This window comes from Rhinolophus sinicus, chromosome 8, assembly GCF_057876585.1.
Source record: "Rhinolophus sinicus isolate RSI-liver-muscle chromosome 8, RSI-T2T, whole genome shotgun sequence".
In the NCBI taxonomy this organism is placed as follows: domain Eukaryota; kingdom Metazoa; phylum Chordata; class Mammalia; order Chiroptera; family Rhinolophidae; genus Rhinolophus; species Rhinolophus sinicus.
In genome coordinates, this window is record NC_142508.1 from 73,800,302 (window position 1) to 73,825,212 (window position 24,911).

Consider the following 24,911-nt stretch of genomic DNA (forward strand, 5'->3'; position numbering starts at 1 on the left):
CAGACGGGGCCTCTGAAACACTTGTAGGCCTTAAATTTCTGTTTTGCAGCAGCTACAGAATTTCTACAGAGAAGAGGATTTTAGGGGTGACAATCTGGTGGGAAGGAAGGGTAAGGAGCTTATCCATTAATAGAAGCCGTGCTAGCTGTGCTTAGAAAGCAAACCCACATCTGTCCCCTAGCTGTTTACTTAAGGTGGCTACTGATGGAGGTTCTGGGCTGAGGGCTAAAACTCTGCCTCTAGGTCATCTTTGGCCTTGACTTGGGTTATTACCTAACAGCTATGGGCAAATCACTTTTCTCCGGGCCTCAGTTTCCTCATCAGTAAAAATTGGGCTAATTATAACAGCCCTCTCTTTAGGTTGTTGTCAAAGTTAAATGAAGTAATGCATGCACAGTGCCCAGCACATATTATAGTAAGCCCTCTATTAATGGAGGGGGACATTGTTGTTCAGTATTATTAGTAGTATTAGAATTGGGATTATTGTTAATGAAGAACCTGAGACTCAAAGAGGAAGGGAACCTTGAACAAGACGCTGCAATTACAGTAACAGGCTTTTTCCATGGGAGAGATTCCAGCTTATCCCCTCTGAGGGTCTGATGCTGTTTATTTTGGCTGTTCTAACCTTTTCAGCAAGTCACCTGTGCCCAGCAGAGAGTTAGACTGTGTAAGTTTCCTTCTATGGCTGGGGCTATAGCCCCTCTCTAGGCTCTGCAGAAACAGAGGCAAACACTGCCACTCAGTTGGTGTTTTTATTCATACCTGTTGACATTTCCCATGGGGAATTGTTGAAGGGCGAGGAGGGGAGCGCTGAGCGGGAAACCATGGCTTGGTTTTCCTCCATCCAGTGGAGGAAGTGACGGGGTGGGAGCATACTAAATAGAGTGAACAAGGAAACCATTGCTAGGTGGGCTGAGACGCATCGTGCAGTGGCTTCAGATAGCCTGAGTCCTTCTGTCAGGAAACGCAATTTCAAAGTGGAAAAATAAAAACCATCAACATAAAAGAACAAAGTGCATACCAAGCAAACTGCTAATGTAGGGAAGGTTCTAAGGCAGCCAGCAGTAAGAAGCCAGGGGTCTGGGAGGTCTCCTGGCCATGCCTCTTTCCCACTGCCCCAGGCCAGGCTGTTGGGCCACCAGTGCCCTCTTGAGACAGTCTCTGTTGGCTCTGAGGGTGCTGTAAGCCACAGAAGGTTGTGGAGGGAGAGGAGCCGGAAGTATAACAGCACCAGGGCAGCCCATGGCAGGGCCGCATGGAGGATATCAAAGCATCTCTTTGGGGGTGGCTCTGGAGGGCTAGTGGGATATGGAAGGGGGAAGGGGAACCTGGGAGGGGTACAGTCAGCACCTTTCCTTGCACGGGGCAGAGCCACTCTCCGGAATCTTAAATTACCAGGTGGGGTTAGGAATGCTGATTAACCACAGAGCTGAAGGCTGCCAGGCCCTTCTGGGTCCTTCCCTGATGCTCAGGGCCCAATGTGCAGAAGTGACGGAGAGGCAGGGCCTGTGGGAGCAGGGGCCAGCTCAGCAGCCCAGCCAGTCAGATCTGATGCCACCAAACTTCACACTCTTCAGACTTTGGTTATCCAACTTCAGGTAATAGGCACCCTTGAAGAAGTAGGTGTAACCTGGGACGAGAAAGAGGAAAGGCTGTGACCACCCCATCCTTGGACATTCTGGCACCTGGAAGGTTCTTGGGAGCTTTGAAAGTCTGCCTGCCATAGGGAAGAAGCTTTTAAACCAGAGAGGACCCCTCTGAGGCTGGAGAAAGGAAAATGGCTGTGGAAGTAAACTCTCTATAAAGACAGCAACCTCGTAGGGCTTGTGGTGAGGATGAAGTTAGATAATATATGCTATTATTAACATAAATAACAGTATTTCACTGCGCATAATCACCAAACTGAGCACGTTCCACATCCCAGAGGCAGCAAACCAGGGGGCTGCTCATTCTACTGGCTCACAGACGGGTTTGATTTGGCTCACACAAGTTGTTTTGTGTTGTTTTAAATTCTGAAAAAGTTGCCAATGTGTAAACATCTGGAAATTTCACATGAAAACACAGGTGTTTTGCTTCCTTTTAAAAGGACCAGAATAGCCAGCAACACTGGACCCAGCTCTTGCAGGACAGCAGCCACCAGAAGCAGGGAAGCAGCTTTGCCCTGTGAATGAGCCATGTGCTCTCTGGTTCACTACAGACCCCACCACTCCCTACTGTCTGCCTCGCCTACTTCACTCATTTGTGCTACTGGCCTGGCCCCTATGGGCTTTGGAATTGTGACTCCTGACATACACGATCTCGTTTACTTCCTTTAAAACCCTAGTACACAGTAGGTGCTTAATAGATGTTTATTCCTGAAGATAATCCTTGACCCAGCACCTGACTGTATACTGCTTTTTGTTGGACATGTAAGACCTTTAGCTACTGGAGGTCAGGGCCATGTACTTAGCCAGCGTATGATAGGGGCTCAAAAACAAAACAAAAAACTTTGTGGAATTTAATTAAATTATCCTCTAAAAAGCCGAACTGGACTATTTCCAGCACCCTAGAGAGCTCACAGAAGCCTCCTTAGGAATATGGTTTTCAAACTCCAAATTCTATCCCTCGATGATGCTGGTTGTTTTTATTCAGCAAGGGACCAGAGGCAAATTGAGATGAGTGGGGGATCTTTGCCACATCAGCAAGAGGCCATGACAAAGTTTGTCCTGTCTCAAATGGAGCCATCCTTCTGCTAATGGGAGGCGGTCACGAGGCCTCCTGTGGAAACCAAAAGGGCCTGGATGAAACCCTGGAATGAATCCAGGGCACAGAGCTCGTGTTTTCCCCGTCCCCCACAGGCCTCCCGCCCTCCCCTTCCCTGGCTCCACGCCCTGCAGCTGTGAGGGGCCTTTCTGGGTCTTACTGCCTGGAGCCCGCTGAGTGAGCAAAGGTCAGGGGTCTGGATGCCTTCCCAGCACTGGGCTGAAGGGGCTGGTTTGTTTTCCCGGGCACTGCATGCCTCCACGCACAATGAAGGAGTGTGTGCTTGCAGGAGCTGGGCCCTGGCTGGGGGCGGGGAGTCCTAGAAAGCGGACAGAGGCCTGGGCAGCTTACCACTACCCTGCAGGTCCAGAATGGCGTCCAGGTTATCAGGGACGGCGGTCCAGGCGTCTGCGATGAGCTTGGGGAAGCCAGGATCCATTTTCTTCTTCACCTCATTGTATCTGCAAGGACCCAGACATGGTGAAGCAGTGCGGCCTCCCTAAAAGCCACCCCTCCCTGGACCTGGAGGGGAGGGCCCAGCTGATGGCTCCTGGGTGGGCCTGGGAAAGCAGACCTAGCCCTTCAGGGAGGCAAGCTGCTGACTGGAATGGAAGGACACGTTGTCAGAACTGGGTCTGAATCCCAGCTCCACCACTCAGTCATTATAGGACCTTCACAGGCCCAGAAAAACAATCTTATGAGTATTGTTAGTCTTTAAGCAGAGTGTTAACCACTTTTCATTTACTTTCTCAGTCAGTCCTTACGGCAATCCCATGACACTCTTCTTACCCCAATACCCATGTTCCAGACCAGACCCTTAAAAAAGGACACCCAGCTTCGAAGTGGTGGTCCAACCCAGGTCTCTCTGGCCCCAGGGCTGCGAGGTGTTCTCTGAGTCTCAGGTTTACCAGCTGGAAGCTGGGGCTCTATTTCATTTAATGTATTAATGTATACTGATATACGAAATATAATAACACACAGAGTGCCTAGCGCCATATCTAGTCATTGGTGGGTATTTGGGAAATACTAGTCCCTTTACAAACTTTGATCCCTAGTGCAATGTGAGGAGCACAGGACTAGAAGTCCAGGGACGGGACTTGCCCCATCATTCTTTTCCTGCGTAGCTCGGACAAACTACTACTTTTTTATCTGTCAGGTGGAGATGACAGTCTGCGTCCTGGGAGATGACGTCAGCTGGGACAGCGAGGTTACAATGCCAGCTGGTGCATGAGTCCAAGCCCTGCTGGTCACGAAGTGGACCTCCCCCACCTCAGTCCTGGCTGCATCGTTATGCTGGGCTCTGCCTTTAATTCGGGTAAATACCTTGAGTATTAGTTGGCATATACTTCTTCCTGGCTAGTAACACCTGTGTCTTTTTAATTTTTGGGAGAACTTTTTAAATGCTGGGGTCCTTTTGATTCCTTTGTTTCTCCACTTACACTCAACCTATTCATTATTCTATAAATATTTAACGAGACCCCACTGTGTGCCTGTGGATATTGCAGTCAACAAGATAACATCTGTATTTGAATGCCATCCTGGTGACAGCCACGCATGCTTCTACAGCACCTCATAGCTGACTCCCTTCTTCCCCATGACCAGCCCGACAAGCTCCACCTCAGACGCCAACAACAGCTTCTCCTCTGAACTCCCTTCCACAGGGGTGTTTCCTCTCTGCCCGGTACCCTGAAAACTGCCAGAAAAGCCTTCCTTAATCCCAGCTGCATCATAAGACTTCTTCTTGCAAAACCTAATGTGCCTCCTCATGACCTGGGATACGAAAAGCAAGTGTCCCACCTCAAACGCCCAGCATCCCACCTGCATCACTTCCACTGACACCTCCACCTACACTCTCTAAAGTGATGATGGCTCAAAGTTCTGTGATCTTGAACTTGTCCTCAGTTCTTTCTCACTCAACCCACAGAAGATAGGGAGGGCAGGAATCAACTCCATTTTAAAGATGAGGAAACTGAGGCTCAAATAAGTGAATCAATTTGCTTCCAAGTTCTTTTCCTGCAGGAAGAACATGACATTGAGGCATCAGAAGATGCCGGCTCTGAAGGGGACCCCCTCTCTTCACTTTCCTCTCTGTCCCCACAGTCTCCTCCTACAGTGTTTCCCATTCACTGGTACACTGTTTTGAAAGTTTTCTCTGTGACACTCTCTACTTCTCTGAGACTGTAGAAATTACAGTAAATCAGGTGTTTAAGAACACAGACATTTGTGTCCGAGCTTTCCAAGTGGTGTATTCTGAAGCACATCAGCCTCAGTTTCCACACCTGGAAAATGGAGCTAATAAATAGTATCTACCATAACTGAAATATACGGGTAAAATGCACAGCCTGGAATGTGGTACAGGGCCCATCATGAGAGCTACTATTATTTTATTCAAATGTGTCTCTTTCCCTCACCCTACTGTAAACTCCATGAAATAGGAGTGACTATTTCTTGATCACTGTCTTCCAGCACCTAGCTAAGTGCCTGGCACATAGGAGATATTGAACAGATATTTGAGGGTTTAGTGGAAGAGTCCAGAAGCAGGGGCTGAGCACTCCCTGGCATGAACTAGGGGATGCTCGTCCTCTATCACTCTAGGGCTTTCTCTCCTTCTCCAGCAAGGAGGTCCTAGGACCCCTGCAGATGCTGCATTAGGACCAATGCCTCAAGCTCATGAAGCATCTCTCCTGGGAGAGACATCTGTCTCTTCTGGAAACCCAGCCCAGAGCTTCTGACAGGCCCTGCAGCTCTGCCGCCTTTAAGGAAGTTTCATGGAGCTTCCTTTACAAAGCAGGCTGTCCGTCCTGGACCTTGGCTTTGGGAGGTGAGCTTATTTCGGAAAAGAACTGGGAGGCGGATAATTCTGCTAGAAACCCGGCAAAGCACTGCTATAGCCTGATTGTGTGTGTGTGTGTGTGTGTGTGTGTGTGTGTGTGTGTACATGCGTGGGTGTGCACACTCATAGTCACACATGGACACATCTGTTCCTATATGTTTACATACACAGAATGCGATGGAGGGTGATTATAAAAGTCCTTCTACCTCCATGATTTGAAGACACTAGGGTTCTATGATTGTACAATTCCCATCTCTGTGAGTCTGTGCCCTCACTATCCACATTCTAAGATTTGGAGATTCAGAACGCCTGTCAGGTCAAGACACCATTTGCAGTACCTGGGAGTATTCCGGAGCCCATGGGCAGAAAGCCCGCTCTGTGGTTTCCTGACTTTATTTATTTATTTATTTATTTTTGAGGCTTGAGATATCAATTAGCCTACGTTGCTAAGTATCTTAGCAATACGTCTGGAATTGCACCTGGACACGGGCAACCTGCGACAAAACCAGCTTCTGAATGCAGGGAAGCTGGAGGTAGCAGTGGTGGGAAGGGGAGAAGTGAGGGGCCTTAGGAGGAAAGCAGGATCAATTAAGGGGTGAGAGACAAGGGCCCGGATGCAGTGGCAGCCACAGGAAGAACATGGGGACACTAGGTGGAAGGGTGTTTGAAGACACCCAACCACCTCTCCGCCCCCACCAAATGACCCTGAGGGCACAGTGCAGGGGGATGGGGATAGAGGACAGGAGAAGCAGCTCTCACCCGGGCTCTGTGGCCAACACACCAGCATATTAATAACTTAGACATATTATTTCACTTTGGAGCAGTTTCCTTATCTGGGGATATGAAGATTTTTAATCAAAGTCCTGAGGTCTGGGCTGCTTCTCACCGACCATTCCTAGCTATTGGGCTCCCTGACCCTTAGCCCTGACCATGGTCTCTCAGAGTTGAATCCTTCCCGTTAGATGACCCGGAGCAGAGAGCTACCTGCTTCCGAGCTGGCCCCCTGCCAGCCTGCACCCACTGCCAGTGGGCCTGTTGCAGACATGCCAGAGGGTGCCTGCTGCTTCCACGGGGCCTGATATGGACACTGGCTCCTGAGGGAAACTGGTGCATCTGTCTGTCAGTCTTCATCCTATTTTGCCCTCTGCCATCCCTGCTTCCACCACCCCCATTTCTTGGAACCCCACTATCTCAGGTACAATGTAGAATAGTGAGAAACAGCATGTTCTCTCGGAGCCAGAATTCTAGGGTTCAAATCCAACCATTACCTGCTGTGTGACTTTAAGCTAGATATTTAACCTCTCTGAACCCAAGTGTCCTCATCTATCAAATGGGACTAATAATCATAATACCCACCTCATAAAGCCCTTGGAAGAGTGTTAGTAACAGCAGCTATTATCTTTATTTTTGTTATCCCCTTCTTCAGCGAGTAATTCCAAATTGTGACACTCCAGACCAAACAGACATGGGCCCAATCAAAAAACCTCTGAGAAGGGAAGGGAGGTTCTAACCAGAATTGTACGTAATATGCACAAGGATGGGTCGTCCTTTGGTGACTTCTCAACGGCGCTGCAGCCCTAGCAGGTTAGAGACCAGAGAGGGGGCATCCATGACCCACCAGCCTCCGAACTCGAGCCAGGAGTGTCTCCTCTATGTCCACGCAGCTGGCTATGCTGCCCTCCTTCCCACCCCCCCACCCCCTTACCTCCAGAACTTCTCTCCAGCAAAGATGTATGTCTTCTTGTTCTTGCTCCAGTTAAAGGCAGCGTCCACTCGTTCAACATCAGGGGGCAGCCCCAGGTTGGTCAGTGGCTTGGGGTACCCTGGCTCCAGGGTGCTGGCTGAATACACCCAGTATTCATTCCCTGGGGTGGAAGCAAAGGGTGTGTTGGTGACGGGCGCTGAAATGCCCCAGGCCAGCCTGTTCCTCCCGTCATCTGTGGCCGTTCTCAACAGGGAGACAAGTTCCTGCTCACTTCAGATTCGGAGCCCAGATCAGAGCCCACATAGACAGTTTTACAATTGCTTAGAAAATGTTCCTGGCCAAGGAGGAGAGTGGGGGATGAGCCCGGCCCTGGCTCGCCTCACCAAGCCAGGCCCTCTAAGTGCCACGCCTGCCATGAAGAGGTACCTTTCCCTAATTTGCACAAAGATGCCCTGGGGGGCCAGTACTGCCCTGACCTTGACCCATGACGGTTCTGGGTTGGAGGAAATGGGGAGCCAAACTGGGGAACATGCATCCACAGGGTTGGTCGAGCCTTCGGCTCCTCTGGGAAGCTGTCCCTGTGCCCCCAGCTCAGACAGGGCAGGGACCCTGACGGTCCTCCTCTTGAGCCACAGCCCTTACTGGTCTCCCCACAACAGCCTGCCCTTCTGTTTCCCCAACTAGCTTCTGAGCTCTGTGAGGGCAGGGGCTGGGTCCCCGGCACATGGCAGGTGCTCAAATAAAGGCTGAATGAGCAGGGTTCCCCAAATGTTAGCCATGCGACCCTTGATGACTTTTACCACTTATGGTGACTCCTTGTACAATGATTTATTTAATATTTTACTTTCAAGGAGTTCATTATGAAATCTTTAGAAACAGCGTACTTTAAAATTGAAAGACAAAAACAAATTGGCTTTTTAAAAAAATTCTAACTAAAATTGTTGCCTGCCAAAGGCCCTAGCTCTAGAAAGGTGGTAGAGACACCAAGCACTGAACTGCAATTTTCCTTCTAGACAGGGAACCGAAAGGATTGAAAAATAATTAAAAGGTAATGAAACGTTCCCTTGATGGGCCAGTGCTATTTGATGCTTGGTGTCTGCACCCCCATGCATCCCACCCTTTGGGAAATGATGGCAGAAAGAGTGGGTCCATAATGTGGAGGAAGCACCCACAGGTACACAGGAGCCATGGCGCAGGGATCTGTGGAGCCAAGGGCCAGGCAGGACCTTCCCCACACACCTGCAAAGAACACAGCCTTCTCCTCCTGTGGGGCCTCGTACACAGCATCGATCTTTTCTGGGAGCTCAGGCCAGAATGTGGCCACCAGCAGGGGCCCCGTGGGTTTGTCATGGGCCGTCACTGTTCGCCAAATGAACCTGAGGAGAGGAAAGGGACACAGGAAACCACCCCGTCAGTCACTCTGCAGCTGTAACCACAGGTACAGCTATCTCCCCAACTCCCTTCAGAAACATCCTGGAGATCACGCCCCGAGAGGGGGGAACAAGATCAAAGGAAGGTGGCAGAAGGACTGCAGAATGGGCAGAGCCCCCTTTGCAAGATGCTGGCACTGAGAAGCAACCTTTTCTCTCCCTCACTTGCTCCCTCCTCCAGGAAGCCTTCCCTAACTACTGCTGTCCATACTGTATTCCCCCTCTTCCGAGCCTCTCAAAATCATCAACACTGAGTGCCTGGAATGGTAGTTTGATGGGTTTTTTTAAATAGCCTATTTCTACTACTAGATTAGAAGCCAACTGAGGCAGGGGCTGATGGCACTCAATAGCATTTCCTGAACTGAAACGGAATGGATTTGTACACTGCGGCAGGAGTTATTGTTTATTGAGGGCATACTAAGTGCCAGCACTTTATATGTCTTGTAAACTGTAATCCTCACAATAAGATAATATGCACTCTTGGTGATCTATGCAGAATCTATGATCTATTCATTTTCCTACCATCCTTCCTTACAGAACTCCCCCGGTTATGATCCATCGTCACTTGCAGGTGGACTGAATCCCCATTCTGATTAGTTTAAGCCACTGGTTCTCAAAGTGTGATCCCCAGACCATCGCTTGGGAACTCATTAGAAATGCAAATTAGGCTATACCCAAGACCTGTGGATCACTCTCTCGGCTTGGGTCCAGCACTGTGTTTTAACGGGCCTTCCTGATGATTCTGATGCTTGCCAAAGTTTGAGAACCACTGGTTTAAGCCTGTCAGAGCTTTAGCATTCCCTGGCAATGGTTATTGATTTGGCCGTTGTCATATGACTTATGTTGGCACAATGAGATTGAACAGACTGACTTGCATTTCATATGTGGAGATCTCTCTCTTTCTCTCTCTCCTTCTCTCCCCTGCTGGATGTGGGCAAGGAAGCCTGTCACCCAACTTGCCACTGGCAGCCACTCTACCCATGAGGAACGTGGCCTTAGGATGAAGTCAGAGGACGGCAATGGACAAAATTATCACTGAGTCACGGGCCCTCTCTCTGTCGCTGGAAGCAGCCCTAACCCTGGACTTCATGCCATGTGAGAGAAATTTCTCTCCATTGTTAAAGCTGGTTTGAGTTGAGGTTCTCTGATACTTGCAGCCAAAACATCCTGGTACAGGAAGGTATCACAATGATCCTTGTTTGGCAAATGAAGCTCAGAGAGGTTCCCAGGATTCGAATTCAGATCTCACTCCCAAGTCCGAGTTGAATCATCTTGCAGTACTACCTTTCCCACCCTCCACCCCAGGCCTAGCACCAATTTTTGTACTTGATCGGGGCTTCAATATTCACCACTTAATTTAATGAGCCCACTACACACTCATCAACTTCCTTTTGAAAGTGTGATGTGTCAGGTCAGGGATGGCTGCACCTTGGGCCTGGGTTCTGCACCCTGTCCTAGGTCCACACAGCTCAGATCAGCATGTGTGGTCAGGGCTCCCCTTCGTGGGAAGAATTCCAGGCTAAGATGGTGCTGGGAAGCGGGACCCCCAGACTCACTTCTTCCCCGTCCCTGTAATGGGGGCTGCAGGACAGCAAGGACGTCTGTTGTTACATCCTGGTTTGGGCATTCAAGGCCTGACAGCACCTGACTTCTCATTGCATTTTGAGTCTCATCTCTCTCTCTCTCTCTGCATCGAGTCTCTCTCTCGTCATCTCTCTGCTGGCATCTGTGCCCCAGCACCAAATCTAGTGCTGGGAGTAAAAAAGGCCCTTTCCAAGAGTGTGTGGAACAGCTTCCAGCCTCACCAGGCTCTCTGCTCCTCCCCGTCTAAGCCAGGAACTTTCACCTCTCCATGGCTCTGCCCTTGCAGTTCCGCTTGTCTCAAACACCCTCCCAACCTGTCAGCCCCATCACTATCCACCCGAATCCACTTCTCCTTACAGGCCCCTCAAGTGCTGCCTCACCTGTGGAGGCTCCTTGACTCGGATGTGTCCACAAAGCTTTTGTTAATGCTTCTGTGACCACATTCCTTTCATTCTGCCATGTATTACGACTGTCAGTTCTCTCTGCCTCTGTTTCCTAAACCAGACTGGTGATGTTCAAACTCTAATGTGCAGCAGAATCAACAGGGGCATTTGCAAAAATGCAGATTCCTGGGGCCCACTCCTAGAGGTTCCAGTCAGAGGGACTGGGGGTGGGAGCAGAAACCCACACTTTTAACACTCACACCCTAAGGGGTGCTGAGGTAGGAGGCCCATGGACCGCTCTTCGAGAACACTGCTCTAGGCATTAAGAAGCTCCTGTGCCCCAAACATGTCCTCTGCCTCCCCAGTCCCTAAAGCCTAGTGAAGCACGTGGTACAGCAGAGACCAAGTACTTATTTGTTGGTAATAATAGCTAGTAGGACTGAACACACTTGCTCTGTGTCAGACATTGTTCTAGGCACTAAGCTCATCTAATTCTCACAACAGCCTGGTGAGATAGGTTGGGAAGTTAGTCCCATTTTATAGATGAGAAACCTGAGACACAAAGAAGATATGTAATTAACTTGCCTTTGATCATGTAACCAGTAAGTAGTAGGTCCAGGATTCTAACCCAGGCAATTTGGCTCCAGAGCCCATTCTGTCAACTACCATGCTCTATGAATGGATAAATGGACAGATGGATGGAAGGATGGATGGATGGATATGTGTACAAGTATGTATGTGCAGCTGGATGATGGATGGGTCCTTTAATGCAGTCCTGATCCTGTCTGCCATTACCCAGAAGGCCAAGGGCAGCTGGGTGAGTCTCAGAGCTTGGTCAATTAAGTGCAGGCCTTTATAGCATGAAGGATATCCCCTTTCTCTACCCTCTGGTTACTTCTTCCCTGTACATAGAGCACTTGGGCTATTTGAGGTCAAGGCCATTCCAGGAGAAGGCCTGTGGTAGCCCAGATTATTGTTTCTAATTCTTCCCTCCGTCCCTCTTTTAGAAACACACATCATGTCTGTTGTCATGTGACTTCACAGTTCCACCCCCAGAGTTGGTGTTGGGCTTGGCCACGTGATTTGCTTCAGTCAATGGGAGATTCTGCAACATGATGCTTTAATGTGCTCATGTGGTTTGATTTGGCCTCTTGGGCTTCTGCCATCTGCCACGAGTAGCCACTCATCCCAGGAGAATGAGTGATGGTAAAGCATACCTACCCCAAACTGCAACCTGAAGCCAAGACACCCAGGAGAGCCACAGACGAAGAGAGAGCAAAAGAAATGCCTGGGGTGGTAAGCCACTGCGATCGGGGGTGGGGGTGGGGGGGGGACTGTCTCTACAGGGCATTCTGCAAAGCACCCAGTGCGGTCCCTGGGCAACGGGTGGGACACAAGAAGAATGAGGGCAGAGGACAAGAAGCAAGCTCCCGCACTCACCGGTCCTTGAAGAAGAAGATCTCCCCACGAATCTGAGAGATGCCATCAAAGATTAAGTCCTGTGTGCAGAGCTTTGGAGTGACAGGTCCCAGCGTGGGGGTGGGGCCGGTGCCAGTGCCAGGATCAATGTCAGGGGAGACCCCTGGGGGAGGACACCTGACCTCAGACTCTGCCCAGCTCCATGGCTTCTCCCATCAGGCTGAGCCCCCCAGGGCTGCCCACCCACCTTGCTAAGCATCAGAAGAAAGACTATTCTGGCCTAGTGTAAGCCTGGGTGAGAGAGGGAGACAACGCCTGGATGTGGAGAGGAGACTGAAGAGAAACCAGAATCCCAGGGCCCTTCGCACTTTATAACGTGCTTCACTGACATCACCCAAATCAGTCCGCACTAGATCCCTGGGAGGTCGGCATCATTATTATTCCCATTTCACAGATGAGGAAACTGAGTCCAGGGAGGTAAAGACCTGCTCCAGCTCTTGCAGCTGGTGAGTGGCAGAGGCAGCGCTAGAATCTAGCATCTCTCATTCAGTCTCGGGTTCTTTCCAAATCCAGTGTTTCCCCAGGTTCATGGCTCAAGCGCCACTTTCACTATTTTGGCATGGTCCAGGTACCATATATCTACTATTTTTTTTAAAACATGGACTTACTTTTTAAACTCTAGCCTCATTGTAAGCATTAATAATAAATCAATCACTGGTCTCAGGTACGAGGTGTATTGTTCCCATTACATATTAAAATAAAGGAATCATTATGAAAACTAGAAACTTGCACCCCTGTGTCATTAAGGTCATTCCCCACACAGGGAACACTTCTACACTGTATTTAGCTAATTCTTCTGGATTCTAAACCTAACTTAGTTGATGGAAACTGGTGACCTTGGGCCAGAAAGGTTACTGTTCTCGGGCCTCAGTTTACTTGCTTAGAAGACGGACAGCCCCTTTTCTACCCCACATGCCTCACAGCATGGCGCTGGGGAACCAACAGGGGCACCAACACTGATGTTATTTGGAGACACAAGGGACGATCCCAGGGTCCTCTAGACCAGGTCAACACTCCCACCTCCTGCACTTGTGTCCTGCAATCCTGGATAGATGGGACCTTGCTGGTTGCACCCGCTGGGCCTCCATCCCAGACCCCACCTCACAGCCCCAAGCTGGGGCTTACCATACAGGTCTTGAATGCCCTTGACGTCGTCCTGGGACAGGCGGAAGTTCTTGGTGTAGGTGTAAATGGGTGCCATCAGGGCACCAGGGTCCTCCGAGTGCTCCAGGCCCATTGCGTGGCCAAACTCGTGGGCTGCCACCAGGAACAGGCTGTACCCTGAGGGCCGTAGGGAGGGGAGGGGGCAGAAAGACAAGGAGAGACAAGGGAGGAGTCAGGCCCGGGCCCCAGCAATGGAAACTTCTGACGACATCCCATGGTGGGACTGACAGCCCTGGAAATGGCACGTATTGATTTTTCCTTCTCCTGACAATTCTGGGATTAACAGATCATACCTATTCTTTTCACGCAGGGTCAGCCAAAGTCCCCTGTTGTTCCTCTCCGGGGCAGGCTGTACATGTGCTATAAGGGAGAAGCAGCAACATCTGCAAATTCTCTACTTAAAGTCCCATTCGTTAAAAGTTGTACTTCCTGGCTTTTTGTGTTCCTCTATACAGAGGAGCAGCAAAACCTGCTCCGCAGGGTCTCCAAATAGGTAAGAACGGGGACAGGCTGGCCCTGAGGGTCTGCCATTCCTGCCCCAGGGAAAGTAGTGAAGGCATTCCTACATGGAGTGGCTGTCCACACTCAGCCACAGACGGCAGGAAAACCCTATATCACACCCTGTTGATGGGTTGAATCGTGTCCCCACAAAAAATGTCCAAGTCCTAACCCCCAATACCTGTGAAGCTGACCTTATCTGGAAACAGGTTCTTTGCAGAGGTAATTAAGATATAAGTTAAAATGAGGTCATACGGGTGTAGGATGGGCCCCTCATCCAGTACCACTCATATCCTTATAAGGAAAGACACAGAGATGAACACAGAGGGGAAAAGGCCATGTAATGACAGGCAGGAGTGGGGTGAGGTGGCCTGCAGAGGAAACGTGGCCCTACTTGGTTTTAGACTTCGAGCTTCCAGAAGCACAAGACAGCACATTTCTGTTGTTTTAAGCTACCCAGTTTAGGATACTTTGTTAGGGCAGCCATAGGGAACTAATATACAGCCCAGGTGTGCCTCGCCAGCCTGGAGCCCTAACCATCTGAGAGATGGAGAATCCCACCATTAGGTAGAAACTGGAGCAGAGCAGGTAAAGTCAGGCTGTGTCCTAGCCTGGCATTTGGCGGGGATAAGAAAACTCCTTTCCAGCCTCTGTCCGTTGGCCTTCTCCACGTCCCATCTCATTGTAAATAAAAAATACAAGTAACATAAAGGGAGGCAGACCTATTTCTGGCCGGCCCTGGACCAGCCCTCTCACTTGGCCGTCTTGGTCCATCAATGAGCCCAGTGACCCTGAGCCTTGCAGACTAGAGAGGGCACAAGCACCCTGCTCACTGCACTGACCCCACAGTAAGGTCACGGCCGATCTTCTGGTCACTCTGTCATCCCACCTGTAAGTCTGAGAGGGCAGAGAGCTGCCCTACCTGGCTGTGTCCTCAGCATGCAGTGCTGACGAGGACCCCCCCATTCACATCTTGGCAAAGGTTGGTGCCACCGGGGCAGGGAAGGCTCTGGGGCTCTCCAGTGCTGCATGGAGAGCGGGGTTGGAGCCAGGATGAGTGCTCCTGTTTTCCTCTCTTCTCCTGCCCACCCAGCTCCTTGGAGGCAGCTGTCCATTCAAGTGGGAACGCCTCGCAGGGAGTACCCTGATCCCAGTATTATGACATTTGGGGTAGACTCAGTGAAAGCAGGTACCAGGGCGGATAGGGACTCATTTTAGAGGCTGTGTCTCTGCCTGGATGGCCTAAGCCCCGCGCCCACCAGGAATGGGCCGTGTCTCTGCAGTGGGTGGACCTAGAGTGGACAGTGTCCCCACCACAGATGGGCAGGGCTTCAGCCAGAGTAATGTCTCTACCAGGGTAAGTGGGTACCTGGGGGGCACTGTTTCTGCCTGAGGGGGGTGGGGACTCAGGAAGGTTTCCAGCCCAGATGTGGGGGTAGGGGTGGTGAGTCTGCCCCATGGCCAGAGCCTCTTACCTTGGTCAGGGCAGAAGCCCCACTTGCGGTCATCGTCGTAGCTGTCCGTGGTGGAGCACCACATCTTCCCATCACCGCGGCCTTCGCTGGTGCAGCGCTCGTGCTTTTTGCCCAGGAAGGTGAAGGGGAAAACACAAGGGGCCCCTTCCGAGTTTCCGCCAACCGTGGACATGACTGTGGAGTTAGGGACACGGGTCAGGGGCAGTGAGGATCCGAGCCCAGCACCACCAGGTAACGACGACACGATCTGGACAGTAACAACCACACTCACTGAGTGCTCGCTCAGTCCTGGGTACTGGATTAAGTGCTCTATACACGCCTCAGCCCCCTCACAACAACCCTGTGCAGTTGGGACCGTGTGTTACCCCCACTTCATGGATGGGGAAACCGGAGCTCAGAGAGATTAAGAAACTTACCTGAGCACATACTGCTAGGGAGGGTCAGAGCTGGGGTTCAAACCCAGGCAGCCAGAACCCAGAGCTTTAATTAGCCTCCCACGCATGGGGGACAGAGGGTCCAGAGGCAAAGGGGGCAGGGCGGAGCTAGTGGTGCCAACACACTTCCCTAAACCATGAGCTTCACCACACAGGGTCCTACAGAAGACCTATTTGTGTCTCCTGCAGAAAGTAGGGCTCAATAAATACCTGTTGGAGGAAGGGAGGAAGGAAGGAAAGAAGAAGGGCGGAAAGCAGAAGAGAGTCCTTACTGACAAAGGAGGCAGGAAAGAGAGACTTCGAGATCAGACAGAGGGAGAGAGAAACAATTAACAGGGAGGCTGAGAGAGTGTGGGTCATTCGGAGCAGGTCCTGGGTGGGCATGACACTAGGCATCACCAGGACGGCTGTGATGGCTGTTGGTACCCAACGTCTATTGTGATTTCCGTGCCCCTGCTGTGCCAGCTGTTCAGTATTCTAACCAGTATCCCATCCTGGGGAAAGGAGGTTGGGGGTCTCATGGGCTTTCTATCAGAAGGCAGGGTGCTGGCTCTGAGGGGCAGGGAGAGGCAGCGACACCCACCGGTCTCGGGGCAGAAGCCGTACTTCTTGTCGCGGTCATAGTCCTCGGTGGTGCCGCACCAGCGGTAGCCATCCGTGCGGCCCTCTGTGGTGCAGCTGTTGTAGCTTGTGCCCTGGAACCGGAACGGGAACTTGCAGGGCTGTCCATCGCCGTTGCCACCCAGGGTGAGCAGGGCTAGGAGTAGGGAGAGAGGGGGAGGATGTGAATGGACGCCACCCACCTGCCCACCTGAACATCAGATGGGCACCTGTGTGGGCACAGAGCTGGCTGGCCACCAACCCGCCAGTTCACACCAGCAAGGTTGTCAAAATGTTAAAACTCATGTACACATTGCTGCTTCTCCTGGGGACCACCCCTGGCTTCCTGGCCAACCCCATCCTTCCCTGGGACCTTATAAACCCTCCACCCACAGTGAAATGGTGACTACAGGGCACACAGCACAGAGCCTCCAGAATGCTGCCCCCACCCCAGGCTCCCTGTTCACGCTGCCTGGTTGATGCCCACACTGTGTGGATGGCTAAATATATCATCCATGGAAGGCAGGACCACAAGGGTCTCTCCATTTGATAGGTAGGGAAGCTGAGGCACAGAGAAAGTTGGTTTCAGCACTGTTCATGGTCCCATAAATGGAAGAGTAGGATAAAGGGTGTAACTGAAAATTACAAAACACACCAATCTCAATCTGTCTTGCTCACTCTCTTTGACACACACACACACACACACACACACACACACACACACACACAGAGCTTCACCTCCTTTAAACCCCAGGCACTTTCCTGGATGACTCTTCTGTGGTCCCTGCAGGAAGCAGCGGAGGAGGATGGGGGAGGGAGAGGAGGTGGTGTCTTCGGGGACCTTTTATTACATACCTCAGGCCCCCACTCTGAGCTCCCCAAGACAGAGGCCGTGACTGGAGAACTTGGGGAGAGAGTGGGATTCAGAGCCGAGGCTCGTCTGTCTTGAGTTCTCCCCCTGCTCCCGTGCCCTCATCTACCCCAAAGCTACAAAATGGTGCGTCTCTAGATTTGCCAACTAGCAAAACCACAAGTGAGTAACAAGGACCATCTGTGTACAGCTGTGCCAGAGGTGACCTCAGCAGCCCCTGTTAACTCCACCACAACCAGAATGGAGCCCAATCCCTGCCCCGCCACCCATTGTAGGACGTGGGTCCCTTATCCTCACCGCTCCCCTCTCCCCAGTCAAGGGACCTTCTCCTACAATCCCAGAAACAACGGAACTAAGGAAAGAGGCAAAACTGAGGCCAGATGCCTCGGTGGCCTCTGAGGGGGGAAAGGTTGAGTGTTGACCTCCACAGAGGCCAGCCTCTGGCCTCCCATCAGCTGCATTTCTGCCACCCAGGAACCCCCATATCCTTTCAGATCCTGCCCCCAACAAGGATGAAGAGAAACAGACACTGACTCAGCAGTCAGGAGGGGCTGAATAACCAAAACCTCTGCCCCAAGACCCAAACACGTGCATGCTGTGCGTACTTGCATCTGGCTAAGACCAAGTAAATGGCTGATGTCCAATGCAGGGAAAAACCCTTCCCAAACTAATGAATTACAGCTGTTTCCACTTCTATCATCAAGGCATTTGGTTCTAATCACAGGGGTTGACACATGGGAGGGTTAATGCTGCTTGAATCCCTGTTGGAAATTCAAGATACATAAAATATTTCTATTTAAAATTACTGACTTATTAATAGTCAATGGCTTGAATTCATACTTAATACAAAGTATCCTGGGGCTGGTGGTCAGTGTTCAGTTGCAATGGAGTCAGAGAGATTCACAAACATGTAAAATATATAAATCAAGGAGTCTTCATAGGATAGAGGAGAAAGGAGTATTTAGAAAAACGTTTGGATTTTCTCCCATTTTCCTCTAATGTTCTGGACTTTCAATCTCCAGAATCATCAACTATGACAGCTTGACCAAGTATAAAGTTATACATACTATCACTTTATGATTTCTGATCATGAAGTGTGTCAAGGATATTTTTAAAAAGAATTGAGTGTGTATATCAATACCCTTACACCTTTAAAATTTTTTTTCCTTCTACGTGGCTTCAAAACATCTGAAAATTTTATGTCTTGAGCATTGACAAACACACACACACACACAAATACTGAGTCAAGTCTAATACCTTTACCAAGATCGAGAGATGCAGACACAAGCAAAGACAGACAGCAATCGAAAGAGGCAGATGAACTGTCCCCTTGCACACACACACACACACACACACACACACACACACTCCACTGGAATTGTCATCAGAACCAGGGGTAATGGCTGAAATTCCAGGGGTCTGTATCCCCAAGCCAGGCTGGGTACCAACCAGCCTTGGTGTCTGTCTCACGCCTGATCCTACTGCTACACTTCTGACCCATCCCAAGCCTGTTCTCATGCCTTTGAGCCCCCAATCCCGGCCAGAGGGTAGAGTGTGGGTCTACAGAGAACCACTAAGCATTTTAATAGCTCTAAGTTCATTCTAACGTATGTCAGAAAAAAAAATATTTAGCATATCAAACCTGTGATTTCACAAATATTATTGTTCCTGGTGACACTTAAAACAGTATTGATTTAGTGACAACATTACGTAAATAATTGTACAGGTGAGAGGGACAGTGGGGTTTGAAGGAAGTTGGGGAGATGCTGGTTGACTGGCAGTGCCAGACCTGGGGCGTGTAGATGGCGGGGGATAGCAGGGAGCCCAGAAAGGCGAGAGTCTGAGGTGGGAAGCCTGGGGCCAGATGCACTCACATTCATGGGGGCAGAAGCCGTATTTGCCGTCCTTGTCGAAGTTGTAGGTGGTGGAACACCAGAGGAAGCCGTCACTGCGGCCCGTGTCGGTGCAGCTGGTGTACTCCTTGCCATTGAAGAGGAAGGGGAACTTGCAGAACTCCCCATCAGCATTCCCGTACTTCACACGGACCACTGAGGGGTGACACAGGATGGGGGTGAGCCTCTCCAGGCCTTTCCTTGAAGACTCGAATTCTGCATGACTCCTCGCCCCTTCCCATCTCTCTGGTCCCATCAGAGCAGATGGAGGTGCCCAAGATTGCTAAGGGAGGCACAGTCCTTGTTACTAGGTTACAGGGAGCCGTGCAGAGGACCAGAGAGGAGGCCTGTGGATGGTCACTTGCTTACCTTGCCCTTCTCCCAGGGTCCACATCTCATCATCATCAAAGTGAGAGTCTCCTCCAACACCAGGACCCGGGGCGAAGGCGTGAGCCAGGAGTCCATCCTTGCCATCAAAGGGGTATCCATCTCCATGCTCTGAAACACACTGGGTCTCAGCTGCTAGCTGCCCATGCTGGGCCCTGAAACCCAGCCACACCCCATCCACAGTTGGAGCCCTTTAGCCCACGTGGCATCTATCCCCTTCCCTGTTCTGTTATCCAGAAGCGGGGACACAGCAAGTCAGTAGAGAGTTGCTGATTTGATTGTTACCATCCTAAGGTCTACACTGTGCTGGCAAGTCCACCACGAGTATCCATAACACCAACCCCATGCTGACTGTGCCACCCAGGTGCATACCACCCACCCACACGTCTACACTCTTTTCTGTGCTGTGCTATTTACCCACATCACTATACGGCTCACAACATCTACACTACCTACCTTCGTGCCTCCACTACCGCCAGTATTCACACCACCAACCCCAGGTTCTATTCCACTCATTCTCATGTTTACACTGCTCCGCTGTTTCGGATCCACTCTCACACCTAGAGGTCCTCAGTGTCTCCCAGTGTCACCCAACTGCACTTTCTGCGATGACGGGAATGTTCTTTGTGCTGTGTGAGTCCATCACAACTGGCCCGTAGGGCTACTGAGCACCGGCAATGTGGCTAGAGAAACTGAATTCTACGTTCCATTTGATTGTAACTCACTTAAATCAAACAGCCCTATGTGTCTCAGGGCTGCCAGGCTGGACAGCAGGAGAGTACTTGCTTTCAGGGTTACACGGCCTCCAGGGATGCCCAGTGTCAGGTCATCTGCCCTCACACCCACATGGCCCATCTAAGCCGCTCCAGTGTCTACACCTCCTCTCCTCGCTCAGCTGCCCTCAGGACCCCGTGCCGCTCAAATGGCGAGATCACCCCCTCTCCATACTGAACCCCTGCTGGCCCCAGTTCTCCTACCCCAGCGGCCGAAGTTAATCATTATGTCAGCCTCTCCATCGTGGATACGAGAAAACCGCAGGGGGGTCACATCGCTCCAGACTTGGAAGGCACGAGCAAAGGCATCATCCACCGTCTCAGAGTCAAGGTCAGGTGTGTAGCCAATGATCCTGGAGGTAGGAGAAATGCATATGAATGTGTACGTGTGTGCAAAGGAACATGTGTATACACACGCATGCAAGCATATATGCATGTGTACAAGTGTGTGTATATGCAACTGTGTGAGTGCATGAATGTGTGCAAGCGTGGGTGTATGTGCACAGGTGTGTGGGTGTGTGCATAAGCAGGAGGGGTGCAGGCGCTGGAGTGTGCACAGGTGTGTGCCTGTGAGTGTCCATGCTTGTGCAGGTATACGTGTGTGCTGAGCAGAGCTCACGGGGAGAACGGCCTGCCCAGAATGCCTTGAGGCTCTGTGCAGTCCTAGATTAGCCAACATCTTCAGGCCCTGTCTCAGCACTCCTATCCCTTACTTCTTGCTGCGGGGACACACAGGGACATGCATAGTGCCTATGGGACACAGGACAGAGACCTCATCCTTGAAATCCAGCATGAGCTGTACAGAACAGAGCTCTTAGCTCGATCAACAGCCAATTATAACCACTCTATACTGTAATATAAAACCAATTAGCAACCAAGCATCCAGTTCCCTCCACCTACACCAATGACCGCATCTAGTAACAATGGTGGCTAGCAGGTATTACACTGTTACTATACTCTGGACACTGTGAAAGCCCTTTATAAATGTGATCTAGCTTCGTTCCCAACCAACCTATGAGGAAGGTTTTGTTTTAGTCCCATTTTGTAGATTGGAAAGTCAAGGCTTAGGGCACTGAAAAATAAGTAGCCCCGATGCCCCACACCTAGTAAGTGTGAGATTCTAGCACAGGTCTGTCTGACTCCGGTTCCTAAGAACTTTGTATGCAAACTTCTTAAGATGCTAAGTCCTCCTGAGTCACCTCCTGGCTGCCCGGAGTGGGGAGAGGCCCAAGGAGACCCTGTGTCCCGTAGCCCAGAGGCCCCGCTGCCCCAGCCCTGCCTCGGCACCTGTACGTGATCTGGTTCTTGTCCCACTTGGGCTTGCGGGGGAAGAAGTTGTAGTTGGCCACGTCGGGGTTCCCGCAGCGTGGCTTCCGCATGGTCTCGATGGTACGCTGGTCAAGGGCACCTGTCTGAGGTAGTCCAAAGAACTTCTGCATCTTCTTCAGTGTGTCCTTCAGCACAAACAGGTTGCACCTCTCCTTGGGGCAGCCATAGAAGGTATTCAGGTATTGCTGGAAGAAATGGGCAACAGGCAAGCAGCCACAATTAGGATGGCATAGTACTGACCAAAGCACTACAATAACTAGTCCCCAGTCCAGCCCCATAGCTCAGAGAGGACATAACCCAGGGGCCGAAGGGCACGAGGTAGAGTCCTGGGTTCCCAAACCCACCTGGGTTCTGATACCCACTAGCTGAGAGACTTACCAGCCACAGAGAGCACGGCTACCATGCACTGGGTGCTTACTGTATGCCTAAGCACTGAAGCTAGCATGTAACTGTAATGCTCACAGTAACTCTATAATGTAGTTATTATTACTCTCCCCGTCATACAGAGGAAGAAACTAAAGTACAGAGAGGTTAAGAAACTAGCCTAAGATCACACAGCTCACAAATGGCAGAGCTGGATTTGGACCCCAGCAATCTGGCTCCAGAGCCATGACCAGAACTGTAACGCTCCACCACCCTTCTTTACCTCCATCATCTCTTTTAATCCACCTAATTGCTGATGACATAAGGATTATTTTTCTCACTTTTCTTATAGAGATTCAGGGGCTATGTGCATGGGCTCCAGCAGCAGAGACCTGGGTTCAAATCCTGGAATGATCATTGTCAAAAAGAAAATAGTCCTGCCCTTCAGGGGCTGTGCAGTGGCTCTGCCGAAACCGAGGCCGAAACCAAACAGGCCCCTACAAAGAGTCAGGCACCAACCAGCTCATTTATTTGGTCAACAAATCCTTTTTGGTATGTCCCATGTTCTAGGCCTGGTGCTAGTGTTGGGATAAACTGGTGAACACGACAGATGTTTCTAGTCTGTAGGGTTCAAACCCCAATGTGAGAAGGCTGATGGACCAGAAATAAATGCCAAATTAAATATGTGATGGATGCTGCATTGGAATGGGGAAAGGAGCCAGGAGACCTTATCACAGGGGCCATAACCTTGTTTGGCGGGATAGTTAGAAAAGGAAAGATACAGGGTATAATAATAATCATCATCATAATAACAATAATGAGTAATACTTATGGAGGGCTTACCATGTGCTACTTCAAAGTGTCCAAGAGGTACCATTATCATCCTCCCTTTGCACAAGAAGCTGAGACTGAGAGGTTGTCATTTGCCCACACTTACTAGGCCAGCTGGTGAGTGCACTCCGGCATTTGAAGCCCACTTCTCAAACCTCCCACTGCATGACCTATAGGCAACATAGACTTCCACACGCTGTGGAAGGTGTGGGGACCAAGGTAGCTTTGTCAATGCTCCAAAATTCTACCCTCACCCCCAACCAAGAGCCACATCACAATGCCAGCCAGCTCCAGACCCGTGAGAAAAGTAGCCTCCTAAAAATGTAAGGTCTCCCAACCCATTTATGCAGAGGGGACAGAGGCTTAGATGCAGGAAAAGGGGGGGGGGTCACATCCTGAGAAGGGGTGCCCAGGGTGACCTGGGGCATACAAGTGCTGTCTTGGGCAGGTTGGGGATCAGGCTGATGGAGCATAGGGGATTTCTAGGGAGTTAAAGCAATAAGGGGCAGATGTCGTGTGGGCTAGAAGGAACATTTTGAGGGGTCTTCTGCTTGAGGCACTGACAGGGTGAGGGGTAGTGCCCTTCCGCTGCCCCGGAATCCCGCTGAGGCCTGGGTGCCCCTGGAGCCAGGCGCGCTCGCTCTCAGAACAACATCTGAGCCGCAGCTCGGGAGTCCCGCCAGGAGGGAGGGCTGGCTGGCCACTCTCCCACCCGCGGGTTCCACCGCCCCCGCCCCACGCGCCAGGCCTCCTGCGCCTGCCCCTCTCTCCATCCCCACCCCACTGGCCACCTCTCTCCCGCCCTCCGACCTCTTTGCAGAAGTTCGAGGAAACTTTCTGAGGTCCAACCCTTGACCCTCCAGGCCAACTTGTCCACTGAGCCAGGCAAAAAAGATGCGCTCTCCTTTTCCTTCCTGCCCTGAATATTTGCCCAAAGGTCCCCTCACGCAGGTTTGTCCAAGGCCCCTCTCCAGATGTGTGCCAAAGGTTACCAGATGTTTGCCAAGTCCTGCTTGGCCTGGAACTCCCAACCTAATGTGTGCAAGAGTTTATCCAAATTGTACGTCAAAGAATCCCCTTCCCAAAGTGCTGCAGGGAGTTAAAAAGATCCTCCACCGTTTACAAAAGGGACCCCTTTGGGCCTTTTGCCAAAGGCCTACCAAGACGCTTGCCAAAGGCCTGGTGAGCCAACCCTACAGATGTGTCCAAAAGTTGTTTACAAAGCCGTCCCCCTTGCCAAATCCCCCAGATACTATACAATGTCCCCGTTATTTACAAAAGGGGCCTTTTCCAGCTGTTTGCCAAAGCACCTCCTTCCCTTCCCTGAGTGTTTCTCTCCTCCCTGCTGTGTCCTGAAAGTTGCCAAGTTGTTTATCAAAGACCTTCTCCACTTACCAAAGATCCCCTATGGTTTCCAAAACAGATCCCTCCTCCAGCAGGCCGACTTTACCCCCACCCCCACCCCCACCAGGCTGTTTACTGAAGCCCCTCCCCCATGTTGTGTGTCTCCAGGGGTAGGGAGGAGGTATGGCTGGGGGACCTCCACCCTCCGCCTCCTAGTTTTTATAAAGTTGGCTTGCTGAGGCCCGCGGAGCAACTCACCACAGCCAACTCTTTGTCCGTTTTGGGGGCGACATCTCCGGGGAACTTGATGATGGGAGATGGCCGGGTGGCGGCCCGGCCCAACAGGCAGCCCAGGACGCAAAGCGCCCGTAGGGGGCCGGCAAGCGCGCCCCGGGCCACTCGCGCATCGGTCATTGCTCTCCCGGGCCCACACGTCGCCCAGGGGTCACTGGCTCTGCGCGTGTGGCTGAGTCGCCTCCTGGCTGGCGCTTGCTCCGCCGCGCAGCGCTGCGCTCCAAGGGACCACTAGACTCGGTGGCCTCTGCTTTGCCCGGCTCAGCCGCGCATGGTCCGGCCCCCGCGCCCCGGCCCGTGCCACCACCGCCTGTGCTTGCCGGTCTTGGAGTCCCTTTGTATGTTTAAAGCCCCAGATGCGCAGCCTCCAGCCACTGCCGGAGGAAGTCTGGATGCAGCGGAAACAAGGGAGGGCAGCCGCCAGATGTGGCCGGCTGGGCTGGGAGGGCGCTGGCAATGTAGGGAGGTGGGGGGGCGCGCTCAGGCCCGCCTCTCTCGGC

General features: G+C 51.4%; 1 protein-coding gene across 1 annotated transcript; it reads right to left on the reverse strand.

Moving 5' to 3' along the window:
* Nucleotides 1-738: 738 nt before the first annotated feature.
* MMP2 (matrix metallopeptidase 2) lies at nt 739-24,911 on the reverse strand. Its single transcript, XM_019749783.3, has 13 exons — nt 24,376-24,911; nt 21,538-21,764; nt 20,455-20,603; nt 19,460-19,588; nt 19,073-19,246; nt 16,311-16,484; nt 15,294-15,467; nt 13,282-13,437; nt 12,118-12,259; nt 8,520-8,656; nt 7,281-7,440; nt 3,094-3,203; nt 739-1,630 (listed from the first exon to the last, which is right to left on the reverse strand). The coding sequence occupies exons 1-13, from the start codon at nt 24,529-24,531 to the stop codon at nt 1,527-1,529; spliced, it is 1,992 nt and encodes a 663-aa protein (XP_019605342.1). The 5' UTR covers nt 24,532-24,911; the 3' UTR covers nt 739-1,526.